At 40.4% G+C, this 11,269-nt stretch overlaps 1 protein-coding gene across 1 annotated transcript in view; it reads left to right on the forward strand.

Moving 5' to 3' along the window:
* The window catches only part of LOC128237901 (neurogenic locus notch homolog protein 1-like), a 171,427-nt gene extending 160,285 nt beyond the window's left edge, over nt 1-11,142 (forward strand). The window contains exons 54-61 of the mRNA XM_052953479.1: nt 2,387-2,500; nt 2,949-3,062; nt 5,143-5,274; nt 6,094-6,264; nt 6,559-6,672; nt 8,135-8,248; nt 10,731-10,844; nt 11,012-11,142. Of these exons, the coding sequence (XP_052809439.1) occupies nt 2,387-2,500; nt 2,949-3,062; nt 5,143-5,274; nt 6,094-6,264; nt 6,559-6,672; nt 8,135-8,248; nt 10,731-10,844; nt 11,012-11,142 (1,004 nt within the window). The remainder of the gene's footprint in view (nt 1-2,386; nt 2,501-2,948; nt 3,063-5,142; nt 5,275-6,093; nt 6,265-6,558; nt 6,673-8,134; nt 8,249-10,730; nt 10,845-11,011) is intronic.
* Nucleotides 11,143-11,269: the final 127 nt, after the last annotated feature.

Raw genomic sequence — 11,269 nt, forward strand, 5'->3', positions numbered from 1 at the left:
CCTGTAAATGCGCAATACAGTGCCATTCACAAGTCCCTGTAAGTGCACCATACAGTGTCATTCACAACTCCCTGTAAGTGCGCAATACAGAGCCATTCACAAGTCCTTGTACGTGTGTCACTCAGTGTCATTCACAAGTCCCTGTAAGTGCCTAATATAGTGTCATTCACAGATCCCTGTAAGTGAGCAACATAGTGCCATTCACAGGTCCCTGTAAAAACGCAATACATTGCCATTCACAGGTTCCTGTAAATACGCATTACAGTGCCATTCACAAGTCCCTGTAAGTGCATCATACAGTGTCATTCACAACTCCCTGTAAGTGCGCAATACAGTGCCATTCACAAGTCCCTGTACGTGTGTCACTCAGTGTCATTCACAAGTCCCTGTAAGTGCGCAATATAGTGTCATTCTCAGGTCCCTGTAAGTGCGCAATACAGTGCCATTCACAATTCCTTGTACGTGTGTCACTCAGTGTCATTCACAACTCCCTGTAAGTGCGCAATATAGTGCCATTCACAAGTCCCTGTACGTGTGTCACTCAGTGTCATTCACAAGTCCCTGTAAGTGCGCAATACAGTGCCATTCACAAGTCCCTGTACGTGTGTCACTCAGTGTCATTCACAACTCCATGTAAGTGCGCAATATAGTGCCATTCACAAGTCCCTGTAAGTGTGTCATACAGTGCCATTGATAAGTACCTGTAAGTGCGTCATACAGTGTCATTCACATTTCCCTGTAAGCGTACAGTACAGTGCCATTCATAATTCCCTGTAAGTGTGCCATACAGTGCCATTCATAAGTCCCTGTAAGTGTACCATTCAGTGCCATTCACAGGTCCCTGTAAGTGCGCAATATAGTGCCATTCACAGGTTCCTGTAAATGCGCAATGCAGTGCCATTCTCAAGTTCCTGTAAGTGCATCATACAGTGTCATTCACAACTCCCTGTAAGTGCGCAATACAGTGCCATTCACAAGTCCTTGTACATGTGTCACTCAGTGTCATTCACAAGTCCCTGTAAGTGCCTAATATAGTGTCATTCACAGATCCCTGTAAGTGCGCAATATAGTGCCATTCACAAGTCCCTGTAAGTGTGTCAAAAAGTGCCATTCACAAGTCTCTGTTGTTTACCATACAGTGTCATTCACATTTCCCTGTAAGTGTGCAGTACAGTGCTATTAACAGGTCCCTGTAATTTCGCAATATAGTGCCATTCACAGGTCCCTGTAAGTGCGCAATACATTGTCATTCACAAGTTCCTGTAAATGCGCAATACAGTGCCATTCAAAAGTCCCTGTAAATGCACCATACAGTGTCATTCACAACTCCCTGTAAGTGCGCAATACAGTGCCATTCACAAGTCCCTGTACGTGTGTCACTCAGTGTCATTCACAAGTCCCTGTAAGTGCGCAATATAGTGCCATTCACAAGTCCCTGTAAGTGTGTCATAAAGTGCCATTCACAAGTCTCTGTAAGTGTACCATACAGTTTCATTCACATTTCCCTGTAAGTGTGCAGTACAGTGCTATTAACAGGTCCCTGTAAGTGCGCAATATAGTGCCATTCACAGGTCCCTGTAAGTGCGCAATACAGTGCCATTCACAGGTTCCTGTAAATGCGCAATACAGTGCCATTCACAAGTCCCTGTAAGTGCATCATACAGTGTCATTCACAACTCCCTGTAAGTGCGCAAAACAGTGCCATTTACAAGTCCCTCAACGTGTGTCACTCAGTGGCATTCACAAGTCCCTGTAACTGCGCAATATAGTGCCATTCACAGGTCCCTGTAAGTGCGGAATACAGTGCCATTCACAAGTCCCTCAAATTGTGTGTCACTCAGTGGCATTCACAAGTCTCTGTAAGTGCGCAAAATAGTGTCATTCACAGGTCACTGTATGTGCGCAATATAGTGCCATTCACAGGTCCCTGTAAGTGCATCATACAGTGTCATTCACAACTTCCTGTAAGTGCGCAATACAGTGCCATTTACAAGTCTCTGTAAGTGCATCATACAGTGTCATTCACAGGTCCCTGTACGTGTGTCTCTCAGTGCCATTCACATGTCCCTGTAAGTTTGTCATGCAGTGCCATTCACAAGTCCCTGTAAGTGCATCATGCAGTGCCATTCACAAGTCCCTGTACGTGTGTCATACAAATTAACTCACAGGTCCCTGTAAGTGTGTCATACAGTGAATGATATGCAAAAATGATATTGTTAAGTCAGCACAAAGTAATAGAAAACACAATGACGTCATAATGGTGGCATACTTTAAGTATCACTTTCCTCAAAGTTAATGTAAGATTTACTTAACGTCACAGTAGCTCATGTTGTCAACACGTTGTTAAATGTTCGGGAATTGGGATACAACACATTTTTCTTTTTAGACATTGACGAGTGTGCGGCTAACTCATGTCAGAATGGCGCATCGTGTGTGGACCAGGTTAATGGCTACGTCTGTATATGCCTGGATGGTTATACAGGGACTTACTGTCAAACAGGTGGGTTCGACGTGACAAGCGAATGAATACTATGCAGTACTTCGAAGTACAGGCAAAACTCGCTATGTCGAAGTTCTTATGACCTCGAAAAATACTTCGAGATATCGAGCCTTCGATATAACCACACTACAAACCGTATTAAACTTAACCGAAATAATGTCTAAAACAATCGACATACCCAGCATATCGAGATACAAAGTTCGACATAACTAGTTTCGACTGCAATGCTTATTTTAATAATTTTATTTAAAAGTCGTTTGCGAAGGAAATCATGGATATATTTCTAATGAGCCGAACGACATAAAATATGTCCGATAACCCTTAACCCTTGTCAAAATAAAATTTCTACTGGTCATAGAAAATGTGTTAAGACAACTTCACTACAAAATAAATATCACAATTTCCTAACTTGTACATATAATACATGTTTCACCATCTCCTTTATCAGATATCAACGATTGTTCCCCGAATCCTTGCCAGAATGAGGGTTCCTGTACGGACAAAGTGAACGGCTTCGAATGTTCGTGTACGAACGGACACACGGGGGCAACTTGTAGAACTAGTAAGAGCTTGAATAAGTGTCGTTGTTTTCGTGAACAGTCTGAGGAGGAAAAGTGAAGCTTATCAATGTTATCGGATTAAAATGAAACAATCATGGCTTTATCTTATAACCACACATATCGTACTATCGAATTTAAGGCTGTGTTTTCAGTAGTCAGTATTTTGAAACAAAGCTTTTTACGCTTTTTAATGAGATGGACCCATTGTGTATTACTTAATCAGTGATCATTTTCAAAGGTGGTTCAAGATAGCTACTGCTGTCTGCCTATGAGACAAAGCTGTGTCACGTTTTAACTCCACAGGAGACAATGTCACAATAAGAAACCATTAAATTCTCAGCTACGTGTGCATTCTGGAAACATCGATAATAAAATGGACACAGCTGCTATAAATAACGTGCGTAAGAGAGTCATTTTTAGCTCGACTTGTTGAAGAATAAGGAGGGCTCTTCTACTTGCTCCGGCGTCAGTGTTTTCGTTGCCTTAGGCTTTGACGTCCAGTTTATAACTCAAATACCCTTTAGTTAATTCACATACTTTATACGTTTTCATGGCCATCACCAAATAAAGTTACCTAATCCCATGTTATCCTTAATAGAAATGACTCTCAGTTGAATATGCCACTCTCTACTGGTATTTCCCAAAGCAGAGAAAGATGCTTTTGTCTATACTGTTGTCACGTCACGTTCTATGCTCTATCGGCTATTTTCCTTACTTAAAACAATAGGAAAGCTGTTTTGACGGGTTTATCACAAGCACATCTTTGTCATGAAAACATTGTACATCCTTTCAGTCCAGTTTTCCTCCAGCCGATTCCACTGTCAATCAGCTTACTTTCCTCTATAAAACATTTTATGAGGCTTTAGATGCGGTCTTGAAGTCAGGTCGTTAGTTGATATCAGGAAAGCCTTTGACAAAGTTTGGCATAAAAGTCTTCGTTTCTAAATCAAGTTGAGTCTTTCTTGAGGCTTGAGTTCCACAGAGACCTATTTTATGTCTCTAACTATTTTTGGTTTCAGTAAACGAGATTGGTGATTTCATCAGGAGTAATATCAGACTATTTGCAAATAAAGCAAGTATTTATACCATTGTGTAAGAACACTGAAGGGCAAATGAAATACTTCAAAGAGACATCAATAGCATAAGTGCTTAGGCTGACAAATGGTTTGTAGCATTCTATTCAGCGAACACAATGTCAACTCTGTTCTCTTGTAATTGACAACCTCGTATTCTACCTGAGTTTTCTATCCACTGATGTTATTTAGGTTATTGCATTGACTATAACAAAAAATGATTGCAAAGTAATCAAAACGACGCTGGAAGAATTGTGAGCGAAGCAGGAAATTGTTCTTCCTTTATCCCTTCTTCTGTAATAATCTTCGAGAACACATCCGGAATAGTCCTTCAGATTCAATTTATAAACTATTTCTTTACTGTCAAATTCCAAACTGCCTTACTTACTTCTATCACGGAAGGAGACGTATACTGGTCATCCATGCTCGATACATTCATCCCAACCCTCGCGCAGGATGTCAGGATGAAACTATCTTACACTCTCGGCCATGGAAGATACTTATAATCTTATTTGTTCCCTAATACTATTGTTGTATACCCAATCTTGTTCTCCCTCTCTTTTTCTCTTGTTTATCTCCCTTAATAATCTGTATATCTTTTCACACTTACTCAACCAATCTGCAACTTTTTTATGATGCCTTGCATTTGTCTTTTTTCGTAACATATTCTTGTTAGCATATGAATCTTTCATTTAAACATACATAATTATCAAAAGTGTTTATTCTACGGCTTATTATTGTAAGTAAAACTATCCACAGAAAAAAACAACTTTATAAGCTAAGCTTTTGTTTAAATCCGTTTCAATATATCATGCACATAATAATACGACATGAAATGTTGCAATGTTTGATAATGATGTTGAATTAAATATGTCGCAACTAGACTAGATTACTGCAAACCTCTTATAAAATGGGCCTGGATGAAAATGTTTCCGCGTAGTTGAACAACAAGTTCAGGTTAAAGTGTCGTATTTATTTATCTTTCTTATTATGCATATTTTCATTTAAGGTCTGCTTGGCGACACATGCACTGCAAATTCGGGCATATGTGCGAATATTGTGTTTGGGGAATGTAGCGGCACAGAATGTGTGTGTCAGTCCGGGTACTACAAGACTGGACCCGACACGTGCAGCCCCGTAGGTAAGATTGTGTGCACGGGTATTTTAGGCACCAGTGCTACACTCTGTGCCAAAAATGTGTACTTTAGCGGCACGGTATGTGTCTCTCAGTCCGGGTACTACAAGACTTGCCCCGTCAGGTGCTGCCCCGTAGGTAGGATGGAATACACGGGTAATTAAAACAGTGCATGCATAATAGACGCGAGGGAATGTAGCGGCACAGAATGAGTCTGTTAGTCCGGCTACTACAAGACTGGACCCGACACGTATAACACCGCAGGTAATATTCAATACACGGATACTTATATTTTAAACAATTCGGTGCTCAATTTTGCGCAAACGTTGAATACAGGAAAGCAGCGGACACAGAATGTGTCTGAGTCCGTGTAGTATAGTGGTCCCGTCACGTGAATCCCCGTAAATAAAAAGAATATACGGGTATTTGAAATACGGCAGGCATTATAACCACGAATATAGCGCACACGGATTGTTAATGTCAACAGGGTATTTCAAGACAGGGCCTGTCACGTACACACTAAGAGGTTAGGAGGAACGCATAGGTATTGTATTTTAAACATTGCAGCCATTTAAGTCGTATTAAACCGCACAGAACTGAAGCGGAATGCGACTGTCAGGTCGAGTATTACATACCATAGAATGTCTCATGCAGTCACCTTTATGTTAAGAATCAGCACGGAAACCTGATATGAGATAGCACTACGGTTGACCAAAATTAAAGCATCTCGTACAAAAACATCGCACTTTTCTTTTACATCAAGGTTATAGATGTAAATTCCAACCATTTAGTACTTAAAATATCGAAAAATAAATTACTTTTCAGACTGCGGGCCACTGTCATCCCCGGATAACGGCGCTGTTGATCAGACCGGTGGCACAACGTACACGAAGATCGCACTTTTCTCGTGCAATACGGGATATGCGCGGATCGGTGTCGCCTCTGTCACGTGCCAGAGCAATATCACGTGGAGCGGCACCACGCCCGTTTGTGAAGGTAGTGACAAAGACATGTTGTATGAGTTACAATTCGCTTATATTATGACAATTTCCACTGCTAGTACTTGAATTTACCAAAATGTAATACCCTTTTCTTTCATCCATCTGTTTATTCATTTAATTTCTGCATAATATAATCCAACCAAGAAACAAAAAAATAACAGCTGGTAAAGCCTTATCCATGTCTATACAATTGGCTTCACGTGTTTTTGGCCACGCTTGTGCAAGTACCAGTAGAACATGAGTTATTAAAGCTACAACAAACTCCAGTGATGTGAAATCATATTTCCAGATATTGACGACTGCCTGCCTTCTCCATGTATTAACGGTGGCGTGTGCACAGACATTGTAGGCGGATACACCTGCGCGTGTGCTGATGGCTTTGATGGAGACAACTGTGAAAATGGTTGGATCTTAGCTTTTTATATACATATTTGTTGAACACATTTGGTTTGTGTTTGGCATTCACAAATTTCAAATAATACGGATATTTTCTATACATCAAAACTGAATTGTTCATGATTTTTATTCGGAGCTCCACAGCCATTTTTATCGAACGCATCATCGGGACGGTTTACATACTCAGAAATCGGTATGTTTCAGTCCGCTGCAAGTAGATCGCGTGGTAATTTATTTAAGCAGTTAAACTTAATGAGTTTACTCTTGGGAATCTTACTTATGTTTTCAATTATCTACGTCACGTGCAATCTATTTAAACTTAGATCAATAAATACAAGCTAAAACACTACATGTAATTAATGATATAATTCAATTTTTTACGGACTATTTCTAGTGATGTACCAGCATATATCCGAGGTTGTTTTCGATAAAATTGACTGAGGAGCTCCGAATGTATTACATTTGTGTATTCAGAATTTAGACTCCCAAAAGAGGAATACAAGCCAGTGAAACAGTACTCATGGTATTTCAAATCTATCAACAACTTCTTGTAAGGGAAGGGAAGTAAACCAATAGTCATCGTACTTCAAACCTCGCCACAAATTCTTGTAAGGGAAGGGAAGTAAACCAATAGTCATCGTACTTCAAACTTCGCCACAAATTCTTGTAAAGGAAGGGAAGTAAACCAATAGTCATCGTACTTCAAACCTCGCCACAAATTCTTGTAAGGGAAGGGAAGTAAACCAATAGTCATCGTACTTCAAACCTAGCCACAACATCTTGTAAGGGAGGGAAGTAAGCCAATAGTCATCGTACTTCAAACCTGGCCACAACATCTTGTAATGGCCGCTCTAACAGCGAATTTATTAGTAGAAGCAGTTGTAGTAGAGGTAGAAGTTGTAGTCAGAAAAATGATTTTATTTGTGTAACACCCAGATGTAGGTCAGAGGATGTTTTATCAAACAATTATTATCCTTAACCAATCAAACAACTCCTTTCACTTCCTTATTAGTCTTAACCAATCAAACAACTCCTTTCACTTCCTCACTACTTTTCATTCAGACATAATATAATATAAAGGATGATTTCTTGACAGCTGTACATTTACCCCAAAGAAGGAAGTTTATATTGTTTGTTAGTCTTATTTATCGCAAACTTCTATGTTAACAATTATATCATGATAAGGCAGAATACGTACATTATAAGCACATCGGTGGCCTTTTTAAGGTGTGTACTTAATATGCACATGTTTTAAGTGGCTGTTATGATGTGACTGACACTTTATAGACGTATTGATCAGGAGCCAGCTTCAAAAATCATTTTCGTCTGCAATTTATAATTCAATGATTAAAACTGAAATCTAATCAGTTCACGTAGGCTTGGTTTTTTATCCGACTGTAATTTGTAAAACCAGTCCATGGCATTGAATTGGCCAGGGTCAGGTTATAAAAATACCTTCCTTGTTACAGATATCAACGAATGTCTATCCAATCTATGTAAGAATGGAGCCACGTGTGCCGATGAAGTGAACTCATACACCTGCCAGTGTGTGGACGGCTATGATGGGACATACTGTGAACAAAGTAAGTGTGCAATACAGTGTCATCCAAAAGTCCCTTTAAGTGTGTCATACAGTGCCTGACTTGAGATGTCCGTGTTAGTGTTCCTTATAGGTTCATTCCTAGGTCCCTGTAAGTGTGTCATAATTTGCCATTCATACGTCCCTGTAGGTGTGCCATTTTAGGGCGATTTTTCTAATTCCCTGTAAGTGTTCCATACAGTGTCGATCATATGTCCCTATAGGTTTGCCATACAGTGTCAATTATAAGTATATGTAAGTGTGACTAACATTATCATTTCTAAAATATAATTTCTAAGTCTTTGTAAGTGTGCCATAGAGCGCCATCTATAAAGTCCATATAAGTGTACCATGCATGGCAGGTCATTCGTCGATTCAAGTTTGCTTTACAGTGCCTTTCATAAGTCTCTGTAATCGAACCATGCAGGGCAAGTCATAAGCCCTTGTTAGTGCTCCATACAGTGCAATTCATTAGTTGATGTAAGTGTGTCATACAGTGCCACTCACAAGTCCCTGTATGGGTGTCATACAGTGCCATTCTCAAGTCCCCCTGTTCGTGTGCCAGACAGAATCATTCGTAAGTCCCTATAAGTGTGTGATACCTTGTCACTCACAAGTCCCTGTACGTGTGCCATACAGTGACATCATCAAGTCCCTGATAGTGTGCCAAACAGTACCATTTATAAGTCCCTGTAAGTGTGTCATACAGTGTCATTCTAAATTCCCAGTACGTGTGCCAGACATAACCATTCATAAGTCCCAGTAGGTGTGTCATACAGTGTCATTCTCAATTCCCAGTACGTGTGTCATACAGTACCATTCATTAGTCCCTTTAGCTGTGTCATACAGTGCCATTCTCAATTCCAAGTACGTGTGTCATACAGTACCATTCATTAGTCCCTTTAGCTGTGTCATACAGTGCCATTCTCGATTCCCAGTACGTGTGTCATACAGTACCATTCATTAGTCCCTTTAGGTGTGTCATACAGTGCCATTCACAATTCCCAGAAGGTGTGTCATACAGTACCATTCATTAGTCCCTTTAGGTGTGTCATACAGTGCCATTCACAATTCCCAGTACGTGTGTCATACAGTACCATTCATTAGTCCCTTTAGGTGTGTCATACAGTGCCATTCACAATTCCCAGTACGTGTGTCATACAGTACCATTCATTAGTCCCTTTAGGTGTGTCATACAGTGCCATTCACAATTCCCAGTACGTGTGTCATACAGTACCATTCATTAGTCCCTTTAGGTGTTTCATACAGTGCCATTCACAATTCCCAGTACGTATGTCATACAGTACCATTCATTAGTCCCTATAGGTGTATCATACAATGCCATTTACAAGTCCCTGTAGGTGTGTCATACAGTACCATTCATTAGTCCCTATAGGTGTATCATACAATGCCATTTACAAGTACCTGTATGTGTTTCATACAGTGTCATTTACAAGTCATTGTAAGTATCATACAGTAGCATTTATAAGTCCCTGCACGTGTGCCACACAGTGCATTTCTCAAGTCCCTGTAAGTCCTTGTAAGTATGCCATAGAGCGTCATCTATAAAGTCCCTGTTAGTGTAGCATGCATGGAAAGTCCCTGTACGTGTGCCATACAGTGCCATTCATAAGTCCCTGTAAGTGTGACGTACAGGGCCATTTGATAGTCAACGTAAGTGTGTCATAACTCATTTTAGGTGTACCATGCAGGGCACGTCATAAATCCCTGTTAGTGTACCATACAGTGCCATTCATAAGTCCCTGTGAATATGTCATACAGTGCCATTTAGGTAGGCCATGCAGGGAAATTCATAAGTCACTGTGCCATTTAAGCGAGGTCATATGTCCCTATAAGCTTATCGTACAGCGCTTTTCATTAGTCCCTAAACTGTGCAATACAGTGCCATTCATAGGTCCAGATAAGTTTGCCATACAGTGCCGTTTATGAGTCTATGTAAGTGTTCAATACAGTGCCATTTATGACTCACTGTGTCAAGTAGGGCAAATCATACGTTACTATAAGCGTGTCCCACAGTGCCATTCATAAGTCCCTGTAAGTGTACTATTCACGGCTAATCATATGTCTATATGTCACATGTATATTTTACTAGCGGGTATTATTAGCATTTAATGGGCGAACACAGTCATGTGATTTGTCATGTGATTAGTCACCACGTGACATGCAATACCGAAAATCTCCGAAGTTTGATGAAACATTGGGTAATAGCAAGAATGGTTTTTCGTCATTCAAACATCATTTTATGTTGAAACCCTACACATGTGTGTGAGTTAGCTTAAATGACCGATGACATAGATATTCAATGAACGCTTGGAGCAATGAGCCTCGTGTTAAAACCTGCATGAAGTCGTAATGGTTACATACATTTGATATTACTTTGCTCAAAGTTACGGTAAGATTGCCTTTATGTCACTCGACACTGGTTCACTTTGTCAACACGTTGTCAAGGGTCTCATTTTTTTCAGACATTGACGATTGTGTGACTAACTCGTGTCTGAACGAGGCTTCGTGTGTGGACGAGGTAAATGGCTACGTGTGTATCTGCCTGGATGGTTATACAGGGACTTACTGCCAAACAGGTGGGTACCAAGTGAACGGGGCATTGTGTGTGGACCAGATTAATGGCTACGTGTGTATATGTCTAGATGGTTATACAGGGACTTACTGCCAGACTGTTGGGTACCAAATGAAATTCCCAACGTTTACAAATCATATATCTCATAGTTTCACCGAACTTCTTTTCCAGATATTAACGAGTGTTCTTCGAATCCTTGCCTGAATGGGGGTTCCTGTACGGACAGGGTGAACAGCTTCGAGTGTTTGTGTACGGACGGACATACAGGGGACACATGTAGAACTAGTAAGAGCTGGAATTAGTTAAGAATTTTTGCTTGAAAATGGTTCTACAGGGGCATACTGCCAGACAGGTGGGTTCCATATGAACGGGGTATACGTGAACGGTTTCCCTTAAACGGAAAATATATGGTTGGCTTTTATGGAGGCT

The sequence above is a fragment of the Mya arenaria genome, chromosome 6 (genome assembly GCF_026914265.1).
Source record: "Mya arenaria isolate MELC-2E11 chromosome 6, ASM2691426v1".
Taxonomy (NCBI): domain Eukaryota; kingdom Metazoa; phylum Mollusca; class Bivalvia; order Myida; family Myidae; genus Mya; species Mya arenaria.